This window comes from Populus nigra, chromosome 3 (assembly GCF_951802175.1).
Source record: "Populus nigra chromosome 3, ddPopNigr1.1, whole genome shotgun sequence".
NCBI classification, from domain to species: domain Eukaryota; kingdom Viridiplantae; phylum Streptophyta; class Magnoliopsida; order Malpighiales; family Salicaceae; genus Populus; species Populus nigra.
In genome coordinates, this window is record NC_084854.1 from 3,929,899 (window position 1) to 3,954,945 (window position 25,047).

Below are 25,047 nucleotides of genomic sequence, written 5' to 3' on the forward strand. Positions count from 1 at the left end.
GAATTGGATTTCCGTGTTCGGGACACATTGGAAGAATGTTCTTAATGTACGTGGTGAGGTTAACCATGAGGCAACATTTGGTGGCATAAATTCCTAATGCCATTAGCCCAAGTTGTTGAGCTGGCTAGCAACTCTCTTGCCAGCAGCTTAAGGATTCAACATTTGTATCACTGTCAGTCATTCCTTCATTTCAATTCACTCATTCATTTTATATGGTAAGACATAGTGATAGAGAATGGCTTTGACATTTTAAACATGTCCCAACCTCTGGCCAAGATTTTTTAAAGTTCTATTTAAAAAAAAAAATTGTTTTATGAGCTTCGGCAAATTATAGTTTTTCTAAAAAAATTTTGCTCCATACAATCTGGTTAACATTTCACGAGATTCTGTCCAAGAGATTCCAAACATAATATATACAGCTGCCCAACAGTGGCAGTTAAAAAAGCCATAACATTGAGATGAGTTCTCTCAACGTGATTGTAGAAAAATTATAAAATTGACAAAAAAAGAAAAATGCACTATGCACATGTTCATTTTACAGGTTCATAAGACATCAAGTATGGGTTACTATGAATTATCACTGTAATTCCGAGCTGGATCGAGCATATGATACAATGAAAAAATCATGGCAAAGAAAATTTCCTATCTAAATCGAACGCAAAACTTCGTGCCAGTCCTAGAGGAACACAGTCAACTTCATCTGCACATAGGGATGAAAAAAAGCCGCAGCATAGTGTTAGTCATATAAACTTGACATACCACTTAATGGCATATTTACGGAGCTCATGAGTCATGAGGTCCTTCGACTAACACACTAATCCGTTGTTTACCACTGTCAGATCGGAAGTTATCTCCTTTAGATCCAACCTGGAAGTCAAAAGCACATAGTTAAGTTTAGAAAGAGATCAAGAGGAGGAGGACCGCTAAATACAAGTCAATGGCCGATCCGACCAACAGCTGCAAGTCCATGTCTAGGCAATCAATTCATCAATGCTTACCTCGACTGCGCTGTCAGGAGGGAACCACCGTAACAGCACTCCAAGATGCATTACAGCAGGGATTAGCTTGAAAAGCAGAGTCGTTGTCACCTGCAGGGATGTTACGTAAGTCAACATCTGTCAAAATGTGTGCAGGCAACAGTAAATTGATTCCTCCCTATTGTTCGCCTTTTTTGCAATTCAATACCGCTAGAAATTTCCTTCTTAAGCAATGAAAAATACATCAAAAAGCATCGCCCACTCTTATCACAGATCTAGCTTCCAAATGACAAGGCATAACTTGGATGCACAAAGTTTGTCCGTCATTTGAACTTCTTTTACCATCACATTTATTTCAAGATGCATGGCATTTGTACCGGTAACTGCTTTTCCCATGTTCATTCTCATTTCCATGAGCAGAAAATTGTTACTAGCAAAGGTCAATAACTTAATAGAATGCTATGACTATGCAGAGCCTGTCCACATTTTATCAAATTAGTGTCCCATGTCCATGTCCATGTCCATCTCCATCTCCAGAGTAAAACTAAGCATCAAGCACAAAAGTTTTTTTATAAGCACCTTTCACTTCATGTTGAGCAGCAAGTAGGGATTTGAAACTGGAGTGTGGATGCAAAAGTCACCATCCTATTCGAATGAACATAATAATCTAAATATGCAATTAAATTGCAGATAAACAACTTAAACTAGAATTGCATGTAGTTTTCTGATACCAACAAGCGATTAATGCATCAGGGCAAGTTAGACCCAACCTAAAAAACATGGCAAACATAAAATCTATAAATTCCACGAACTTTAGTAAAATAAATCACCATACCAAGCTAAGAGCTGTTGTCCCAAGAAGCAGCAGGTACAGTTTCCCCTGAGAATGATCAAAGTATTAGCTAGTTAGCTCTTCATCATAATCTCCAGAGAGTCTCTCAGCAGGACTTAAGGGCAATTCCAGTAAATATTACCACAGACCACCACCATTAGCAAAAAATGTAGAAGTCAACGTAGTAGATACAAAATTCTCTTTTCCAGGAGTTCTCTATTTGAAAACTTTTCCCAGTAAACTGTAATTGTACCACTTACCTCAACTAGATGAAGATTAGAAGCACGGCTAAGAAGAACAAAAGCAAACTCCCCTATCTGTGCCAGAGACATTCCAACCTACACATTTACATAAATACATTTAGGTTCCCTCAATTAAGAACCAATATTCTTGAAAGTAACAGAGCCAGTAGGCCATCATAAAATCTTACAAGAAGTGCGGTCTTGTTGTTGTAACCAAATCCCCTTACAACTGTTGTGATTATGGCTGTCTTTATTATGATAACCAATATAACAGACGCCAGTAATATATCAACATGGCTCCAGAGAAAATGGACATGGATCAGCATCCCAATGCTGGCAAGGAAAAGAGCAGCAAAGAAATTCCGAATGGGTTCAATCTGCACAAGTAACAAGCTTCATGTGTGGGATAACTAGAGAGTACTCTGGTACCAGTAACAAATATCAAATGTCAAAAGCCTGACAAAATAACCAATAAACTATCATTGCAAAGATGGACTGCGACTACAATGCATAACACTGATAATAGCATTGTGGTTTTACACATTCACCATAGCCTTCACCTTATTCAACGTGACAGCCCTGAAGAGCATCTAACATTCACAGTCTCTCATATTCATTTAGCAGAAACAAACAAAACTTGCTAAACCTAAGAGACAAATATTGCCTCCATTGATTAGTTAAAAAAACAACAATAACAAGAAGCCCAAATTCAGTTAAGTCAGCCAATCAGATTACAGTAGCAATTCATTGCTGAATTCTAGTGCCACCATGGAAAGCTTAACAACTTTCAAGAATCTCCTGATGGTAAAATATCTTTACATCACAAAATAAATGAGAAGGAATCATTTCTATTTTTCATGGTTGCAACATCGCCTTAGATGCCACATATATTACAGTATACAAATGTATACAACTTTCATTGACAAAATAGCATTCTAACTATAACTTACTTGTTCTAGTGTATGCTGAGCAAGATCAGTTGTTGATATCATCACCCCAGCAGCAAATGAACCCAGTTCTAGACTTAGGCCAAGCTTATCACTACTCTGAAATGTTATAAAATAAAAAAAGCAGATCATGGTGTCAAATACCTGTAATGCAAAGAAATTTATAGAGGTAGCCAGCTTAAATTATCTCAAGAAACCCTTTAAGATGAAAAGCAAAGTGGAGAATGCAAGGACTTCATTGATAATAAAATGCAACACATCAAAGCTTTAGCAGATGCAACCAAAATTAGATAACGATAAAAGCCCAGTTAATTATAGCAGTATGTGACATGCCAAATACACCACTCTTATGTTGGTTCATCTATCTTTAATATTCTCAGGAGGAATCATCTAAACCAGATGCCAAAATGAAAACAGATCCAATATCTTATTTTTTGTTAGAAAAAAAACCGTGTTCAAAAACTTTTAAAATGGAAAGCTATTCTTGGATCTACTATGTCCCATACAAATTAATTATGGTTTCAATACATGGCATATCAATAATTTCAAATATCATGAAGCATTTCCTGATAAACAACCTCTATTCATGAGCTTAACTCTAATACAAGACTTCTCCACCACAATGAAACACCTCAGACATTTAAAGCCACATGCAGCATTGCAATTCACTGGTTCAAATGCTCTAAGTACAGCTCTTTAAGAGCTACTGTTTGATTTCTGTACATAAATAGAAACCCAAATGAAACATAGCGAGCAATAATAGTACTCATAAAGGTGTAACGAAGCGAAATCAAGAGTTGCTGATAGATTGAAAACAAGCAGATGATGCATACCCAGGCTACAAGCAAGCAGAACGCGACTGATGCTAATTGATAGAGTTCATTGGTCTGCAAAAATTCATTAATGTCTTAGAAAAAAGACTGATGTAGCTAAAACACACATACCCTTTTTTTTATAAGCCCACAGCAGAACTTCTTTAAAACAACTTATTTACCAAATAAATGTGTACCTGTGATGATAGGCTCATCATCAATTTAAGAAACCATGGAACCCAAGTACGAGATAATATTGACAGAGCAGCCAAAAATGCAATCAACAACACCAACCTGGAAACAAGAGTGAGCATATTACAACAGATAAATAGCTTTACCGTGCCTGAACACACATGCACATATACATGCTAACTCCAAAGAAAAAAGTTGGCAACTCATGATAATTAATATTTACTTACACTTTAGTCATGGACATTAGTCCTTGAAGAACACCGGAAGTTCCACATAGAACAGGAAGCAGTGCAAACAACAAACCAACTGCACAGTCCTGAGAAGTAAAAAAATTCCAAAGTTGTAAGTGGTGGAAGGAAGGGAAGTTCACATAGATAACTTAAGTGCCAGAAAGTGATAATGGAACTCAACAAACAGAAGTGAGATTTGAAGGATGAGTGTAAAGAACCCAACCTGCAAAATTAGAGTTCCAATGGTGACTTGCCCATGAAGGGAATTAATAGAATTCTTTTCCATCAAGAACTTCAATACCTGCACCAAACCATGTACCTTTGAGATCATTGCATTACATTGTGACTTCTATAATGAGAGTGAATGTTCAAGTGACTCATGATACATTAGGATAAGCTTTTTACCACTGCTGTTGAAGACATTGAAAGGAATGCACCGACAAACACACCCTCTGAAGACTTACCACCGCATAACTGCAAACAGCATCCAATCAGAACTGCAGCATCAAGAATGAATAACTCTGTGCAATATACTCTACTTGCCAAGAAAAAATATGAATGCAACATGCTCTGCAGCAAAACCAATGGCATAGTACCTCTGCTGTGTGTGCGCACCACAATGACAGGTACAAACTAGAGGTTTTATCACCAGTGGGTTAAAATAAAGAACTCAACTTCAAAACTTTTGTGTGATAGGAAAGATGCATATTTGGTCCAATTTTACAATGAAACCATGCAGCAACTACCTTAAACACTGAATTGGGAACCATGAGGCAGATTTGAACTCTAATCCCTTTACCACACAAGGTATGAAACTGGTATGGCAGGATTGTCTTTAGCAAAAACTCATTATGGTCAAAGCCTGATGCCAGAATCTAAGAGCCAAAAATTATTGAATGGGAAAAACAAAGATGATGCTGTGTTGAATATGGGATCATTTCTATAACTGTCGTTCATTTCAAATTGTCAGTTTCTCAGCCAAAAATTGCATATGTTGAATCATTTCTTATTCCTTCTTATAGATGTTTTCTAGAATGCGATGTTTGGTTCCTTGTGATTGGTTAAACAATCAATTAGTGTATACTTTGGTAAAAGTGGTCTTCACATATTAACGAAACTCAGCAATATAATTGCATATAATTTCTGAAACAATAAGTAGATAATCATACCATGGCTGTAATGCCACATAAGAACATGAATAAAACAATTTCAAGCAGACCTCCTACAACAGCAACTGCCCGGACAACTCGAAGCTGAAATTGAAGAAGATGAACTTTGAATATAATATTAATGAAAAAACAAAAAGTGAAGAAGAAGGTCGAGAACTAACCTTTGTTGTTGAAAACTCCAAGCCCAAGGCAAAAAGAAGAAAAATAACACCAAACTGAGCCACCGTCTCAACCTGACAGATGAAAAACAAGTGAATTGTAAAGTTGGTAGAAGAAAATTTGCATCAATAACAAGGTAAGCTAGGGCATTAAGATTATAAAATTGCAAACAATAACTTAGAAGATTGTCATTGGTGTTCGCAAAACATCATAAGAAGATAATATGGAATCTTGTTTATAGTTGCAATTACAATAGAGGTGAACCATTTAACTATTGATGGCGAAAACTATATTTAATACCCTCAAATATTAGAGAACATTCTGATGTAAAGAACAATCACTTTTATGATTGTGAAATGGTACAGGTGAATCATCAGAATTCTAAGATTCAAAGCTAAAATAATCCAATTAGTCGTTACTACTAGATTATGCATTCAGAGCCTGTAATATATCCAAGTACAACACTAAGGCAGAGAAAGAATCATCCAGAAAGGTTTTAGGGGAACTGGTAAAGGAATGCATATCTATGCTACATACTTGAACCATTTCACTGACAAAGTTAAACCCTCCAGGACCAATAATGGATCCTGCTAGCAAGTATCCAGTGATGACCTGCAAGAATTTACCATTAGAACAATGATATGAGAGTAGCATGATGAGATGGTATAATTTAACTAAATGAAATGCTCCGACATTGATATAGCATTGCAGTGAGTCATGAACTAAGCAGAGATCAAATATAACCAGACCGGTTGTCCAGCACAAGCAAACGCAATGCCACCACAAGTTGCAGATACAATGACAACAACCAAATCTGATATCAATCTACAAGGCAATAAACTCAGATTAAATTACCAGCTGAGAAAGAGAAATAAATTGAATGAAATATAAAATATCAGTACACTTACCGCAAGTCTAGCTGCAGCACCGGATATTTTGATTTAAAGTTCGATATAATGAAGACATTATCCTGAAACAAACAATTATTTAGCAGGTGAACACTAGCAATGTCACCAACTCAGGATAGGTTTAGAAAAGCAATCACACCTTTCGATCTATCAGTGTTGGGGTATCTTCTGGTCCATTCTCATTGTCCAAATTAAAAACATCATGAAATTTAAACGACCTAAAATGAGATTCAGAAGAGAAATGTTTCAGATGATATAGCAGCATTCATATACCAAACAAAAGCAAAAGCCAACTTAAGGTTTAAAAAATAATAAGGAAAGCCACTTATTTACAAGAGAGGAGCTTATACTTTTCCTCTTTCGTGTCATTTTTCTTCGATTTAACTCTGGCAACAGTTTCCAAAACTGCCTGAGCAACGAAAAGGTATCAAGAAGATATGTTCAGCAAAAATTTGTTCTAAATGAATCCAAACAAGGGGAAAGATAAAAGCTCTAAACCAAGCAGACTTTTCTCAAAGCAACTAGATCAAATTTATGATGAACAAGAAAAAAAGATCATAACCACAAGTAGAGTACAAGTGAAAAACACCGCCATTGCCAGTTTTTCTCATCACAATATAAATTTCGATTAAAAAACTACTTGATTAGAATCTCAGTATACATGGTGAGAATTATAAAAGCATGAATTAGTTAAAAAATTCTAATAAACCATAACAGTGAATCAAAACGAATGGCATCATCTGCCTTCTTGAATGCATTGTGCCTCAATCACTGATTATAATGTTAAATAAATTCATCTTACATCCAAAACTAAACGATGCAACGGAGTCAAATCTGCTGTCATTCAAAATTTGAGAAAAGAAAAAAAAACAACCAACCTGCTGTTCAGCTACGCTGTTGTTGAAGCTTCCGGCATCAGTTGCTGCCGATAAGACAAAATAAGTGAGGAAGGAACCATGATTAGCTAAGTGATGAAAATATGCATGCAATGATCCGGTGATTCACATCTTGCACAAACAATAACCAACATAGTAGAGTCTCAGCGCAAATTGAATTTCTGGACTCTATTGTACTGTCATCTACCTTCACAATCTAAAATGCACGCAGGTCACTATATCATCAAATCAAGCCTAACAATTAAAATTGAATGAGATTTAAAGACCAAAAATTCTCAATAAGACTGATAAACCCATCAAGTTTTCGATCCTGAGATCGAGTTCGTCAGTTCTGAGAACGAATCTAAGAAGACAAGATCTAATCCTCTATATATCAATGGTACATTCCCCGTCAATAGAGTGAAATTCACCAAAATGACACTCAAAAAATGGCAAGCGTTAATAAAAAAAATATATATATAATTAACTAAATTAAGCATGATGAAATACTTCTTGAACGCAAAATCAAGAAGTAAACCCTAAAATTAAGAAAACGAACCTTCGTTCTGGTCATTCTCAGTGAACTCTTTCTCGAGAGCTTTATCGATCATATCAGCAAAACTCCCGCCTTCTTTAGGTTTAGGCAGAGAAGTGTTAGAGATTGAAGCGTTGGCGGTGAACTCGAGCCGATCTGAGTCGGTGAGTTCGTCAGCGAGTGAGAGGGAAGCGAAACAGAAGAGGAAAAAAATGAGTTTGCAAAGCAATGGTTCTCTTCTCAACATTGCTTGGAGGAGAAACGTCAACGTTGATAGATAATTTTTTTTTTTTTTTTGTGGGAGCGGGGTGGGGGGGTTCTCTTTTGCTTGGGGCGCTGAGAGAGAGGGGGAGGGAATGCAGGAGAGCGTAGTCAAGTAGAAGTCATGAATCGAATATGAAGGAAACCAGAAGCAAACCAGCAGCAAAGATCTAATTCTTCAATTTGCTTTTTATGTATTTCTCTCTTTTTTTTGTTATTTCTCTTCTTTTTAATTGGAAACGGGACTGCTAGGTTTTTGGGAGTTTGATAATATTGTTTTTTAAAATATTTTATTTTTAAAAAAATTATTTTTAATATTTACATATACATTAAAAAGATTTGAAAATATGAAATAAAAATAAAAAATAAAATTTTAAAAAACAGTTTTAAAATATAAAAATAAGGTGGTTTAGTTTTAGTTTCAAAAGAAAGGTGATGATTTAAAAGGTTTATTTGCTTAATTTTATCATCAAATCGTCAGAGATTGATTTATTCTTTAAAAGGTATTAGATCTGTTTTCTTAACACTTTTCAAAAAAATAATTTAATCTTAATTATCACGTAAATTAATCCAATATTATCCTTTAAATTTGAAAAATAAAATCAATTGGGTTCTGCAACAGGAACGCCAGATGATATGCTCAAAAATATTTTCTTAATGAAGGTTTTGATTTAAATATGAATAATTTGTGTGTGTAACTGGGCCACAGGCAAAAGTATATTTTGTTTGAAAAATGACTAAAATAGTGACAGTGGTTTTATTTTATTTTCTTATAGAACCACAAATTAGGGAGACCAGGGAGTTGAGAGAAATGCAAGTTGGGTGCATTTGTAGCTGTGTCCTTGACTAGAGTTCAAAACCCATGATCGACTATGACCAGTGTTTTCAGGGTGGTCTACTTGGTTAGGCATGTCGGTCCAAAATGTGTGGGTATGGAACCCAATATATTTTTTTATATATAATATATATTACAAAATCTTCTTTACATTTATAAAATTCTCTTCTTATTTCTATATAGAAAAGGTAAGATCCAACTAAAAGCAACCAATAATCGGCTGAGGAGTAGTGTTTGTCAATCAAAGGTGAGAGAGTTTTTTTATAAAGAAACCAAAACTAGCTTCTCGAGATCCTCACACCCAATGCATCTCCAGCATGTTGCTGGAGCTCTTGTTGCCGAATTGCCAAGATATACAGTAGATTAATGATTCTTCATTGAAATTCAATTGGGTGGAATAAAAGAAGTTACCCTTTGATCTCCATCATTTTCAGCAAAAAAAAACAAATCTAAGTTTCTGCAAAAACACTTTACGACGGAAAAAACAAAATAGCCACAATCAAGAGAGCTTCCAGGCCCGCGGTAGGATTCTGGAAGATCAGTTCAGGTTTCTCTGCACAGAGAGCTTTGATAAAGGCTGTTAAAATTTACTACGGTAGCTGAAAATTTACTACGTACACATTAAATGGCATGGACAGCATTTTTAGCTTTACAGCCCGTATATATATAAGCACTAAATTGCTCCCTGTGAATGTCCTACGTGTTTTCTTTTTCTTCATTTCATATATTTACAACCTTCTGCATAAAGAGGTAAGCTGTCACGGTTTCATCTCAAACATGGACCAAAATCCTGAAGGGCATGCCACAGACTGATATTAATTACCCTCACTGAGGACCGGTCTACTAGTCTTGAAATTTATTAAGGTCTGTTTTGAGAGGTTCGCTATCGAATCTGCTATAACTCTGGCACTGGACTTCATGTAACCACCTGAAACAAGAACAAGTTACATTATTAAACAATGCATGTAGCTAGACAGATTTATCCAAGATGAATTCTCACGATGTAACCAATCAAACAATTCATATCCTATATGGTAAAGCTCAGATTGTCTAATTATCATGCATGAGCAACCTGGCCTAGATCGTCAAAGACACTCGAGGATGAAAAATAAAGGTTGCAACCACAACCACACCTCAACCCAGACCAGTTGGGGTCAGCTATATGGATCCTTTTGCACCATTCCATGCGATATATCTCAATCTTTTCTCTGTCTGTATCTGAGAGAAGCAATACAAAGGGACGACAACATACTATTTCTCTTCGGAGAAGCAAAAGGAAACTACTTTTAAGTCTCGAGATGAAATGAATCAAGGTAAGCATGGAAAAAGGGAATTGCTGGTTCAGATACTATACAAGGTAAGCATGGAAAAAGGGAATTGCTGGTTCAGATACTATACGCATGGACAAAATGCTTGACAATTTGGAGAAACCCAAGCATCGTGTTCACACCTCCTCATAATTTCAGGCTTCGTCCATCCGAAAATGGAACCAACGCAAGTTGTAATTTCTTAAACAGTTTCTAGCAACCTAATGCAGTTTGCAGTTTGGTTGACGACCATGATTACCAAGAAGCTGGATTGGATACAATTTAGTAATGGGATCATAAAATTCTGTGATGTGTCTTAGTATACGCGGAGATGTAACTGAAGGGCCTCATATTCCATCCACCAAAACGGAAATCATAGAAGAATGAAGCATATGATAATCAACAGATTTTTCTTTGCAAGGGAACCAGTCTCTCTCAACCAACCAGGCTATGGAAATTTAAAGCACACACAGGTATACAAGCACAAACCCATGCATAGGCAAGTTTGACCATTACAAACTAAGCATGAATTTGAAAACCGAACCTGATGTCAACATAACAAGAGAGGCATTCTTTTCACGAGCAAACCTGAAAACTTTCTCATCTCTGCTAGTTATTCCATCAGGGCTAATCTGCACCAAGCATAGTATATTACATGGGTTCCTACCAGACTCGCGATGATTAATTAACTTCTTATATGGTTACAACAGCACATCCATTTCAAGTAGCACATACATTATCTCCTTTAGTTAATCAATAACAGCTCAAGAGAAAATAGGCTACCTAAATTCTATTAATTTTTTCTTAGATTCTATAGATGCATCCTCGACAGTTTCAAATCCAATTCATTCAATGACATCAGACTGGCATGATGAAAGTTATATAATAAACTGGAGATTATCATGTTGGTGGGATGATTAAAGCTCGGCTTATTATACAATTCCTCTGGCATAACAGCCAAAAAAGCCCAATGACAATGCAAGATTCTCATCATAACTTCTGCACATTTAGGTGCTATTACAGATTAAACACTTGCAATATTTTTCTGCACAAATAGATCCAAGGATTGTGATACCTTTAGCCTCCCTAATGGGTCTCCATCTAGGATATCGGTGCCGGCATTGAAGACCACCAACTCAGGATCAAACATTTTACCAGCAACCTAACATTCACACCTTGTAATAATTAGTGTCGCATAAACATAATCTATAAGAATAGATTCGGCATAACAAATGCATCAGATCCAGGAATTTCAACGCATAAAGTAATAAAGATCTAGAAAAACCTGCAAAGTGAAGTGATAACTGAAAGAGTGGCATAAAGTCAACACCAGCAGCTTTAGGTTACAAAGAACTATAAAGGCATTACCAAAATCTATATTGACATACTGTGCCGATGCACTAACTGAAAGAATGGCATAAAGTCAACACCAGCAGCTTTAGGTTACAAAGAACTATAAGGGCATTACCAAAATCTATATTGACATATTGTGCCGATGCACCAAACTCAACCAAGCTGAAAAGGAAGAGTTATAGGTAGTTCACACAAGTATCAAGGCTATGGAAAATTGTTCAACAAATTACAGGTAGGCACATAGCAAAAAAAGGATGAAACTGAAACTGGCAAAAGATAAAATCAAGGAACCCAGTGAATGCTATAAGATGGATGAAGTTTCGGAATAAAGAAGCCAGCACATAGCATATAAAGAAGACTATCATGGACTCAGACTGAAAGCTTATGCTCTATTGAGTTGATACAATTGAACAAAAATAGAGAGGCAGTGAAAACAATTTTAAAGGAGGCATGAATGTTTACCGCGAGTGCTTCATCAAGTTTCACCAAGTACTCATCTGTTGTGGTACCACTCTGTCCACAGGGGAAAAGGAATAAATTGTATTCTGGTGCATAGTTCATCAACCAAATCCAACTTCACCAAAAATTACGTACCACTACTTCAACCTTCTGATCAATGTATCTCCTAGCTTCATGATCCTATCAGAGAAATACCCACAAACTAAGAATTAAAACTAAAATAACCACAATAAACAAATTATCTTTTTACCTGATAGCAACTTGATTGTTAAAACAGATGAAATCCACAAATTAACTACAGAGAGTGATATATGTATAAAATATATAGAGAGAAAATGGACAACTTTGAATTTATGCAACTTACAAAAGGATATATTTCAGGGTTGTACATATCCAGAATATAAACCCGTCCTGTCAGAAAGAAACAAAATTTCAAAACTATTTAGTCAATTTCAAAACTATTTAGTCAAATACAATATGAATGGACTAAAACATCGCAAGGGGAGAAGAACAGATAAACTTACTGTCATTGGAAAAATCCCTTTCATGGCCATTTCCTTGGTGTGCATCGAGGTCAATTATCATCACCCTGCAAAATTTTGCAAACAGTGAGGATAGAAGCGTGTTCGTAAAGGATGGTTGTCAACTGACACTATAGCAGCATGAACCAAAAAAAGTAGCATCTGCTTCATCTGAGCAGCAGCCATTACTTTGATATATCAAGCCGGTTGAAGGCATAGTGAATGCAAAGAGAAATGTCTGCATAAGCACAAAATCCACCTCCTCTTTCACTACAGCAGTGATGGAAACCTCCTCCAACATTGATGGCCCACCCTCGCTCTTTTGCAAGTTTTGCTGCCAGAACAGTTCCCCCTGCCTATGGTAGGCTATGATCAGTGTAGACACCACGCTATGTACAGAAATTTGAAACCTTGCAATTCTTCTTGTTGTGATGACATGGACTTCAACCAAATCTATTTCATGAATCTAATTTGATAAAAGTGATTAAAAATTTACTAAATTTAAGGTCTTTTTCTTTGCTAAACCTATTGCAATGGTCAAATCTGTGAAGATAGTTGAACTTCATCAACTTAATCAAAATTTGGTCAGACAGAAACATTGTGATTCAATTTGGTGAAATATGGTTTAACCACAGAATCAAAGCAAGAAATGGAGAAGTGTGGCCAAATTGAGTTGCAGTTATAATATCCTCTCCACTAACTCGAGCAAATTCTACAAAGACATTGAAGAAAAGATCAAGAATAATCTAGCTAACAACCACAAAAAGAGATTTTTGTCCCGTACAGAACTGAATGTAGAATTCCTGACTATATAGCTGACCCGACTAACTTGGAAATGCAGTTCAATTAAGTTGGTCAAACATGGTAAAAATAGTAAGTTAAACGCTGTTTATTAGCATGGTGCTGAACTAAGATTAGTGAATTTTTATTTTTTTTGCACTCATTGAATTGCAGACTTTGCATATGCACCAAAAAGACCATCTATGTTTGGAACAATAGGATTGGTCCCCTGGTCTATGCTCAATTAGCGAGAGCAACATGGAAACCTTTGTCTTATACGAAGATAGAAATGATACACCAGCCATGCAAATTTAGTTGCAATAGATGTCACCTGTTCTAGATAGATTAATCCACCTTGCATAAAACACTTTGAGCCTAAGCAATCTTATGCATACTTTTCTCATTTCTCATAGCATTTACAAAGAAATCCCAAAAGTTGGGAAAAACTCCCTTCTTGTAGCCATAAAAAGAAAAAGGATATCTGCCGGCAACACATTGCAGTAATGACATTATATTGTTGAGATAATATCATATCTTCATTTTGTTTGGATATGCTGACACTATTTTACATGTATGGGATGATTCCTACCAAAGAAAATTATACTGTGCATAAAATATTCATTAATTGTGCATTTTTTATCAATGTTAATTCATTGGCTGAAATGTCAAATTTAGAGAGTACCTTTAAAATCCTTCGGGGTTTATATCATATTTAGCTAAGTTTTACAAAGTTGAGCAAATAAGCTGGATTGGACAAATTTATTCCATGTTTATCACAATAACAAGAACTGAAAAGATTATCTAAAATCGCCTTAAAGAAACATGGAGTCTAAAGTTTATCCTTACAAAGTAAAAATAGAGGTCAAATATAAACTATACATACCTGCTTGCGAAATGGGTAAAGAACTTTTTGCTGCACAAGACAATTGGGAAGTAGTGCAACTGGGGGAACCTGTATTTTAGATCAAATACTGTCATTTTGAGATCATCACTAATTCAAAGTGATCTGTTATCAATGAAGTTTAAAAAAATAGCTTAGATAGGTTTTGTTTGCAAAGAAGTTTGCAAATTAGCTGGATTGGACAAATTTAGTCCATGTTTATCACAAGAAGAAGTACTGAAAAGATTATCTAAAATCGCCCTAAAGAAACATTGAGTCTAAAGTTTATTAACTGGGAAATAGTGTGACAGGGGACCTGTGTTATAGATCAAATACTATCATCTTGAGATCATCACTAATTCAAAGTGATCTGTTATCAACAAAGTTGAAAATATTGCCTAGGTTTTTATTTGCAAAGGAGTTAGCATCCAATATAAAATTTACTACAATTCCAAGAAAGCAATCAAAAAGAAATTGGCAGTAAAAGGAGAAAATATACATCACCTCGATTATCATGGCAACATTTGCACTGCTCTTTAGACTGCTCAAATATGACTCCGTGTGAACCTGTTAAAGAAAACCAATTAGTACACTATATAAATCCGGTCCATAAGCACTCATCTCACATCAAGAAGCCAACCATAAGGTAGTAAAATTATTTATCCAAAACTCTCATCCTTGCCGGGCAATTTAAATTGTTCACCAAACTCTCACACAATTTCTAAGGTAAAAATCAGAAATTAAAAACACTCCAATTAAAAGTCTGGAGCAAGGTAAATGCAAATCAACACTGAGTTGCATAGATTGAACAGAAGGTTCTTAGTCTCTTTGATGATTTTTCTCCCAAGCATCATATGTTCCCTTAAAAGCATTCAATACAAACAGGAATAAAAAGAGGGTGAAAGTTTTCAAAAAGATATAGAAAGTACCACAAGGAGATCATCTTTTGATGCTTCTAGAGGTTCAATGATACTATTTTTGTCTAGAACACCATCCACGATGAGGAATCGACATATGCGACCCCATTTAGAAGAATCAAAGGGGTGCCTACATCAGTTACAATTTGAGAAATGGGCTAGTGAGCATTACGACTGAACTCAAAGACCAAAAAGTCAAAGCCACCAAAAATATGCAAAAGTTGATTATACCAATAGCAGGTCAGAACTAAGCCATGCGACTTCCCATAACAGCAAATAAATTCAAAAGCAGAAGCAACAATATAATTTTTTCATCTCTTTAAGCTTTTCCTAGATCTGTAATTTTATATCTCAAACGTCCAATAACAACACAAAAATAAAGTACCAGAAATGTCGCAGTGAAATATGCCTGTTTGGGAGTATGGTTGCGGTTGTTTTTCAAAGTGCTTTTTACTCAGAAATATATCAAAATAATATTTTTTTTATTTTTAAAAAATCATTTTTTATATCAACGCATCAAAATGATCTAAAAACACCAAAAAAATATTAATTTGAAGTAAAGAAAAAAAATTCAATTTTTTTCAAAAACGCTTTTGAAACACAAAAACAAACAGGACAGCTTGTTAGAATTACAGTGTCCACCAATTTATCGATTTCCCAACCATTCCAAACATCATAAAGCTTGTTGCCTTTAGGCATTAGGTAACATATTAGTAACCATGATCATTGACCCAAATGCACTCCACAAACATTGCACGATTTTTAATCTATAGTTTAACTTGTAATCATGATTTATTGAAAAATACACCAGTGAAGAGCAAAAATTATGCTTTGAACTTTCCAGGGCAGCATATAGATACTAACCATGGTAATTAAAAGTTAAAATACTTTAAAGGTTTAGCACATTGCAGTGCCAGGAAAGCAAGTACCATTTCATCAAGTTAGAAAACAGATCTGATTCTATGCCAAAGAAAAGGCATGACTAGGTTACATATCTGCTATGTATTCAATACGTTCTTCCGCAGAAGTTCAATGCTCTATAAAGTTTTTCAGTGAAAAAGCATCAAATGGTTATTATTATAAGGAAGCACAAATTATAATCAAATTTCAAAAACAATTCTAAAATATGATCAGATGCTATTAGCACATAATAAATTACTCTATATTTAATCTAAACCACAGAAATTAACAATTAATCATACTGTTAAGTCTCAAAAAAAGGAAAGGAAAGTAAAAATCAATACCATGACAAAGGTACCATCAACCAAGAAAACAGCAAATTAATTACAGCTACACAAACAAATACAACAATAAACTTCAAATAAATTATCTTACAGCTTTTCCATGCCAAGAAACGAAATATCATAAGCCGTCGAGTAAATTAGCGGTACCTGCTTGATCAAACATAAAAACTCACAATAATGAAATTAAATTGCTAATTGCTTTATTTCTTAGAAAACAAACCTTAGAGAGAGGCACGTCAAAATAGAGCTTGCTAGAGAGAATACGATTTCGGCGGAGAGTAGAGGCATCAGCAGTACTGTTACTCGTTGAAGATGAAGAAGATGACATTGTTAGAGAGCGAATGCGGCGGCAGAGAGAATGTGATGCTTTGATAGCGGCGATTGTGAGGAAGAAATATAGCGTTGATTTGCCGAGATTCCGAGTTGACTCAGTGATTACTGGTGTGACTCGGAACGTCATCAAGATTTTTCGAATGAAAAAAAAAATCGGTGTTAGCGTGGTAGCGGTACTGTAGAAGAAAGGAGAAGTGAAAGAGAAACGGTCTTTCACGCGCTAATTAAGAGAGTTTGCGGTTGGGTTTACCGATCAGGCGATGGAAACTTTTGACTGTTTTACACGTAATGTTGTGTTTGTGATGAATTCTAGTGGTGGGCTGCCGTACTAATGGACCCAGTTGTATGTACATGGCCCTGGCCTGGGTATATGTTTTAATTAAAATAGCTTAATTATTAAACTCGTCCGGCATATCGGGTAGATCCGGAATGTGGACTGGGATGGGCTAAAAAAAAAAAACACGTGAGTTAAACTAGATAAATTTAAGTGATCTAGCATCAACTTTTCATCCGGTTATAATTTAATTTAATTTTTTTAAGAAAAATTTAACGATGATGTTTTAATTTAGTTATCCATGCTTTGAAGTAGATTTGAATTTGATGGAGTTTAAAACATTGAAAAATACCAGTTAAATGTTAGTATAAATAAAAACTACTAGAATTTTCAAACTTTTACTTCTGGGAAGATAATTCATAATCTTGGTGGTTGAACAAAGAGGCTATAATGTAGGCTGAAATGTTTGCAATAAATTTAATGGTCAGAGATAATAGAGTGTTATGGTAAGATAGCATATTAAAAAAAATATGAAGTAATAAATATGAAAAAATAATTAGGAATCTAGTATAGTTGAGAGAGTTGTAGAATGTTATCTACGACTCCTTTAATAGAAACGTCTAAAGATGGTCGATTCTACTATCAATTTTCTGCAAAAAAAAATTAATAATTCGCACAATCACAAATAACAGTTCTCCACTTTTAAAACACAATTCACATAAGCAATACATAATATATTAAATCGCAAATAACAAATGTACACTAACATTTAAAACAACATAACATTTTATTAAAAATTAAACTATCTATACATCTATCCATAATTATCATAACATATAATAATATGTAATTATATCTAATAATCTCCTCGTCTCATCCAACTCGAGGTAGGGCTTGTAATATCCATGTAGATTTGAGAAAGAACAATATCATCCTAACTCGTGGATGGACCTGGATCGCTCGTGAATGAGTTTGGGATGCTCGTGGACGGGTCAGTATCCTCAACACTCCCACGATAAATATTTCATCTTCTGCTAATGTGCTTAAAGACACTCAACCTCTCTAGTCTCTTGAAGTCCGTCATAATATAAATTGAGTGTGGTGTTGGCCACAATACATCTCATCTCATTGACACCTTCACGGGTAGCCGTTGTTGCTTTCCAAGCTTCTCGTACCAAGTAATTAATCTATATACATACATTAAAAACCAATTAGTAGTCATCATTCACAATAAAATTATTCTGGTATTTAATAAATGTAAAACGATATTGCATACCAATCGATTCTATCTTGGATACTAAGGGGTATGGTGTATCGAGTCAATGTAATGAAATGATGTGTAATGGACATACATCATGTCATGTGGATATCTATATCATTCGTAGGTTGTCGCTTCTCAAAAACATGATCTCTCCTAACATCTCAAAGATCAAAGTAGGATGCATAAATTACTCACCAATTCTCATCGCGCGTACTCTGATGACTAACATTGTGTAGCTCCTTTTTTGTATCAACATAATTTGATATATGTTGAGATAGTCCAAATTGTCATATTGCCCGATCTGGACAATGCATCTTAACAATGTTGAAGCAGGGCGAAGGGACTTCTGCTAATCAAATGTCAGATCCCTCGCAACATATAAATGAAGCTAAAAGTATCAAGTTCTCTATATATAACATCCATATAACCTATCAGAACATATAAATCAATTATCTCAAATAATCAATTGAAACTAAATAATTAGCTTTAAAATAACAAAAAATCAAATATATTTGTAATATATACATGATGCGATTGTTGTGCGTCCAACTCATTCAGATAAAACTCATGGACATGAGTGGTATTTGCTATGAAATGTCTAGCATCATGTCATTTGACAAGACAAACCATAAAGTTGGTAGTATATGTTTTTACATTCAAATTATATAAATAACATGTTGACTAGAATTAATTATATTTTATTATTACTTGAAACCAGTGGAGAGTAGCCTCTGAGTGACATTATCAATCATGTTTTTATCCAAGCTCTCTAGAAGCTCGATATGAATATGTTCTCATGACTAGAGCTGTAATATTATTATCACTTAACATAGTTGGACCATCTACTCATGATGCTTATGTAGTCCTCTTAGAGCTACTCGAAAACCAGGTCAACTCCATACCAAAAGAGTTTCCTCGTGTAGGTTTACTATTTAAGTAGAGCCCTGATATATTAATCCCATTAATCCTAAAAAACTTAAACATTAAATCTATATTCATGTCACTACAAATTGGTATATCGACATAACGAGCTTGACTAACCTCGGTTTGTAATATTTTTCAAGTAATTTCAACATCTATTTCAAACATATTCCAGCCAAGTCGATCATATAATATTCTCAATAATTTGTTAAGGGACATGTCCGATGTGGTAGTTAGAAATTCATGGTCTTCTCCATTACAAGTGATACCATTACCGGTACTGATAATGATACCACCATGAAAACATAATATTCTTAAATTTTCAGCTATTATGTCAAACAACACAACCAAACACAATTATATTTGATTAATATCTTGGGGTTAATCAAAGGGCATCAATTATCAACAGAACATAAATTGATCGACGAATACCTGCTTTAATTAAATTATGGTACCATAATAAAATTATTAAATAAATTCATGTATTTCATAGCTAGTGTTATTATTTTATATAAAATTCGATATAATTCATAATTTAACCTATATCAACACTAATTATCTAATTACATAATATTTTTAATTCAGAATGTTTTAAAGATAGAGAAACACAAGTGTTTAGGTCTGCTAGGGGGTGTTTTTCATGGTAGAGAAAGAAATCTTGACCGGTGGTGAGAGGGGAGAGAAGGGAGGGAGGGAGAGGAGGAAAGGAGACAGAGAAAAAACACTGGTCTTAAATTTTGAACAAGTCATAAATGATATATGTAATTGGTGTTAGTGTATTTAGTTTTCTAAATATTTTTTCAATTGTTTTTATCAAGTTTTTTTACTATGCTAAAAAAAAAAAGACTAGGAGATTATACACTAGTCTATTGGCATTCACCAAACAGCAAAGTCAAGCATAAATGCTTCTCTAACTTCTACTGCTACTAATTATTTTCATGTCCTTTCCTTAAGATTCCATCTGTCTTAATCTGCGGTGAGTTTGTGGATGTACACACACGTTTCCTCCTCCTCCTAGTTAATTCCTCAAGGCTTTCACTAGTTATTTGAATATCTTGGTTTTGATCATCAAATATGAGATAACGATGGGCTTTCTTCCGTTGTTCCGAGATAGAAACTTGCTCCAATCACATTAAAATACGTGACAGGTTATCATTTCAATCTCTATCTCCCCACCTTAATCAATTCACTGTCATGCAATCCTTTCAGTATTCAAACCAAATGCAGGATTTTCCTTGTTTCTTGAAGAATCAATTGATTCGTAATTCTAATTTCAATGCGAAGACCGTCCATTATTTGCTCTGAGGCTACATCACTTATTGTTTTTTGTATTTTAAAAATATTTTACAAAAAATTTGAATTTTTTATATTTTTTAAAATTATTTTAATATACTAATATTGAAAATAATTTTTTACAAATAAAAAGTATAATATTTTAAACCTCTTAATTAGTCTATATAGATCAGCATAAATGAATTCAGATCGGATGACAAACTTTTGAGTGTCAATGATGGACTTCTAAGTTCCGTCTAGAATCTACCATCGTAGTCAGTTCAACGATTTGCAATTTTGAGTGATTGATGAGAGTGGAATCACACGGCAAAATGAGACGGTTTTTTTTCCCCTCAAGATGAGACGTGTGGCAAAAAATTTACAAAGTAAAACAACTAGAAAAAAAAAAAAAAAGTCGAGGATATAACACTCTCAACTACACGTGGCAGAGCTCCTCCCAGTAATTCATAGCGCACCCAAATTAATTATGATTAATTTTTTTCTTCATATAGCACATTCACATGAAACAATTCCTTTTGGAATTGGTTTTCATATTTGAATTCAATTAAAAAAAACAGTTGATTATTAAACCAAACTACATGATTATAAAATATGGAGCGATACTGTATTATCGGTATGAGATCTCTGAGTAGTTTTTAATTACTGTTCTAAAACAGAAAAAAATAGAGATATTAAAGTTAAAATTGCTTTTAATTAAAAAAAAGATAAAAACAAAAAAACAATACAAGATAACGTCTATGAAACAATTTTAAAGTGGATTTTTACACTTCCAAACACATGAAATGCATAGTAGACATGTTTTAAAAGATAATATTTATTTTTTTATCCCTAAAATATTCAAATAAAAAACTTTTAATTTCAAACTTGTGTCCACCATTGTATCCAATAATAAAAATAGTTATTATTATAGTTATAAAATTTAACATAGGAGCTGATCCAAAACAAGTCTTGGGTTATGGGTTGAGAGTGTTAACCCAGGTTGACACGTGTGTTGACAAAAATATTTTTTTTTCAAAAAGTAGTTTTAGGTTTTTTTACTATGGTTTTGAGCGGGTCGTTGGTCGGCCTATGTTTTTAATCAGGTCAAGTTTAGTCAATTTTTCTTTTATGTTTTCTTAAATACATACTATTCAAGGCCCCGAGTTATTCTTGTTATGGGACAACACACTGGATCGATCTAGGTTAAATGACTAAGAATGTTTTTTTTACATTAAAATATTTTTGATCCGAACCGTAGTGTAGCGCTAATAAAAAATCTACTATTGATCAAAGTCAATTTGAACTTTGATTTATTTAAAAAAAAAGTTAAAATAATATATTTTTGATGATTTTTTTTTCATTGACTTTGCCTAAGTAAATCATGTATAAATGGATCGATAGGTTACCCCAACAAGTTATACGAGGTTTTATAAATATAATTTAGGTTGTTAATTCAGAACATCAACCAAAGCAGACATTGTTAATTAATTTACTACCCACGAAAGATTTTGAAATGTGATGAAATTAGACGGGGCTGGGTTGTTACTCGTTCTCACACCAATCCCACTAAAAATGCCATCAAAATAATGATGGGTTGCGCTAATTGTCTCATCCCAGATTATGGTCTAAACTTAGCTGTCATTGATCAAACTTTAACACGTATCTGATTTAATAACATTCTCAATTCTTACAAGCAACCATTACGATAATGTCTGCGTTAATTAATTATTGTGGCTTTGATTTAATTAATGAATCCTCAACCGCGTGGAGGTCGGCTCAGCGTCATTATTTATATGAATAGTCTAGTGGTGTCACACGCAATCGGTCATAATGGACCACAGACAAGCTATAATTTAGTTGGGTAGGGAGAATCTAAGATAATTTTATCGACGTTTCAAAAATATTTTTTTTATTTAAATATTTTTTTAATATTTTTATACTATTTTTATATGTTTATATGAAAAATATTTTTTAAAAAATAAAAAATATTATTTTAATATATTTCTATATAAAAAAACACTTCAAAAAATAATATTTACTTCTCTTTCAAACCCCTGTTTAATATAATAACACAGGTGTTAAATGTTTAGACTATGTTTGGGAACGCAGTGTAAACGGCGTTCCCAAAAATTTTTAATTTTTTTTATTAAAATTTAATATGGTTTGTACGTTTTAGATCGTTTTGATATGCTGATATCAAAAATAATTTTTTAAAAATAAAAAAAATCATTGACATGCATTTCGATACAAAAAATTATTTGAAAAGCAATCGCTATCACACTACCAAGCATTCAAAAATGCCATCAAAATAATGACAGGGTGCGCTAATTGTCTAATCCCAAATTATGGTCTAAACTTAGCTATCATAAATCAAACTTTAACATGTATATGATTTAATAACATTCTCAATTCTTTTTTTTTTTTTTTTTTTTTTTTTTTTTTGATTATCGTGGGTGTCCGGGCCAGCTTGCGCGCACCTCGACTAATCCCACGGGCCCTGAAGTTAACGACCATGTAAGCCTCCAGTGGCCATCATATGAGCAGCCATAGGGTTTGAACCTGAGACCTAAGAGGGAACAAACCCCTTAGTCCCAAGTTCTTACCACTAGGCCACCACCTAGATGGTTAACATTCTCAATTCTTAACCATTAAGGTGGTGGTTTAGTGGGAAGAACTTGAGACCAAGAGGTTTGTTTTCTCTGTGGTCTCAGGTTCGATCCCTGTAATTACTCATATGATGACCACTGAAGGTTTATATGATCGTTAACTTCAAAACCCGTGAAATTAATCGAAGTACATGTAAGTTGACCCAAACACCCACATTAAACTAAAAAAAACATTATCAATTCTTACAAGGAACCATAACGACAATGCCTGCGTTAACTAATTATTGTGGCTTTAATTTAATTAATGAATCCTCAACCACGTAGAGGTCGGCTCAACATCATTATTTATATGAATAGTCTAGTGGTGTCACACGCAATCGGTCATAAGAGACCACAGACAAGCAATAATTTAGTGGAGTAGTGAGAATTTAAGATAATTTTGTTTCCCGTTTCAAAAATATTTTTTTTATTTTAATTTTTTTATATTTTTTTAATATATTTATATAAAAAATAATTTTTAAAAAATAAAAATATTATTTTAATATATTTCTAAATAAAAAAACACTTTAAAAAATAACTATTCCAACTCCTGTTTAATATAGTAACTCCAGGTGTTAAATGCTTACGTGGATTAATGTGGTCTCTTTCTTATTCAATATTTCTTATATGGTGGGAAGTCAAATCAGCAAAATAATTCTTCTAAAGAATTCATTATGGTTGTATAGAAAATATTTATTTGACGATATATTAGTTTTAAAGAAATGGTGGTGTCAAATGGCAATTTTCAAGAGCCTATTTGGCCTCTGCCGTGCTGGATTTTGCCTTGACTATTGTGCCGTGATATGTTCTGTTTATCATGCAGTATCTTGATGTGTTATAGAATAAAAATACATAAATTATTATGCATGATTTACTAAGTGGTTTTTATGCCGTGATTTTTATGCAGTATCTGGATCAGGCCTATTTGCTTCTGTTTAAAAGTCCTAACAAACTTACTTATCTCTGTATTTTATACCATGAATATTTTATACCAGGATAGAATATTCATTGTTAATATTCATAATTATGTATATGTTTATAATTAAAAAATACAAGTTGGCTCTTAATAAAATTACAGTACTTGTGTTTATGGATATAAGGTTTGGAATGTGAAACAAGGGTAAATATGCACCATTCACAATTTCTTAAGTTATAACTTGAGCAGATTTTAAGGCTGTTTTCTTTTTTTCAAAATATAAGTAGCAACTCATCTAAAAAACATTTGTCCCGATGTTTTTGAAATATAATTTTTAGGTTTGGTTTTTTATAATAAAAATTTAATATTTTTAGGTTTTTTTATTTTTTTGAGTTTTATTTTTTTATTTTTTGGGATTAATTCTATTGGATTATCACTTTATGATCTTTTTTTAAAAAAAAAATTCATCTCAACTATTTTTTTAATATATAAATAATCTATCAAATTATAAATGTTTTACAATTTCATCCCTGTGATTTTTTAATATTTCAAAATGTACTCATATTTTTAATTACATTTAGTGTTTTAAGATCATTTTTATTTCCTAAATTTCATCATTCTTAGGTGCTTTTCTCTCAAACTTTATACTTATTTTTTTGTTTTATTTATTTCTGCAAGTTTTTTTATTAATATTTTCTTAACGATTTAATTTTTTAAAATTAAATTGAATGACATTTAAATTTTCTATTGAACTCAGATAAAAAATTTAACGAATTGCAAGTTTTTTAGATTAGAACGGGTTTATGAGGTTCGACCGAGTCTTTTTAGTTTTTATCTCCCCTTTTTAAAGGTGTCTTGTGTTTTTTTTGAAGTTTTTTTTCTTTTCAATTAAGTTAATATGAGTTGTTTGATAATTTAAATAGGTTCGAGCATAGTTTTTTTATTTTTTTTATCAATTTATTTATTATTATTATTATATTATTTAAATTA

The 25,047-nt window shown here is 33.5% G+C and overlaps 2 protein-coding genes across 4 annotated transcripts; both read right to left on the reverse strand.

Annotated features, from left to right (window-relative positions):
• Nucleotides 1–348: 348 nt before the first annotated feature.
• LOC133689835 (K(+) efflux antiporter 6) lies at nt 349–8,343 on the reverse strand. The gene is made up of 21 exons (XM_062109901.1): nt 7,903–8,343; nt 7,347–7,390; nt 6,819–6,877; nt 6,608–6,686; nt 6,469–6,530; nt 6,310–6,385; nt 6,098–6,172; nt 5,563–5,634; nt 5,402–5,485; nt 4,638–4,706; nt 4,456–4,533; nt 4,230–4,318; nt 4,008–4,104; nt 3,832–3,885; nt 3,002–3,097; nt 2,240–2,428; nt 2,070–2,147; nt 1,813–1,857; nt 999–1,088; nt 831–867; nt 349–700 (listed from the first exon to the last, which is right to left on the reverse strand). Exons 1-21 carry the CDS (start codon nt 8,123–8,125, stop codon nt 624–626), a joined length of 1,773 nt encoding a protein of 590 aa, XP_061965885.1. The 5' UTR covers nt 8,126–8,343; the 3' UTR covers nt 349–623.
• Nucleotides 8,344–9,428: 1,085 nt separating this feature from the next.
• On the reverse strand, nt 9,429–17,038 carry LOC133689927 (histone deacetylase 2). Of its 3 annotated transcripts, none has more exons than XM_062110034.1 (13): nt 16,656–17,036; nt 16,527–16,582; nt 15,204–15,321; nt 14,779–14,841; nt 14,274–14,346; nt 12,804–12,966; nt 12,618–12,682; nt 12,458–12,504; nt 12,229–12,273; nt 12,097–12,147; nt 11,357–11,443; nt 10,826–10,913; nt 9,541–9,902 (listed from the first exon to the last, which is right to left on the reverse strand). In XM_062110034.1, exons 1-13 carry the CDS (start codon nt 16,893–16,895, stop codon nt 9,790–9,792), a joined length of 1,209 nt encoding a protein of 402 aa, XP_061966018.1. In that variant the 5' UTR covers nt 16,896–17,036; the 3' UTR covers nt 9,541–9,789. The 3 variants fall into 3 exon arrangements, with proteins under 3 accessions (XP_061966019.1, XP_061966018.1, XP_061966017.1); XM_062110033.1 differs by having other exon boundaries at nt 12,804–12,970; nt 14,278–14,346; nt 16,656–17,035; XM_062110035.1 differs by lacking the exon at nt 10,826–10,913 and having other exon boundaries at nt 9,429–9,902; nt 12,804–12,970; nt 14,278–14,346; nt 16,656–17,038.
• Between the last annotated feature and the right edge of the window lie 8,009 nt (nt 17,039–25,047).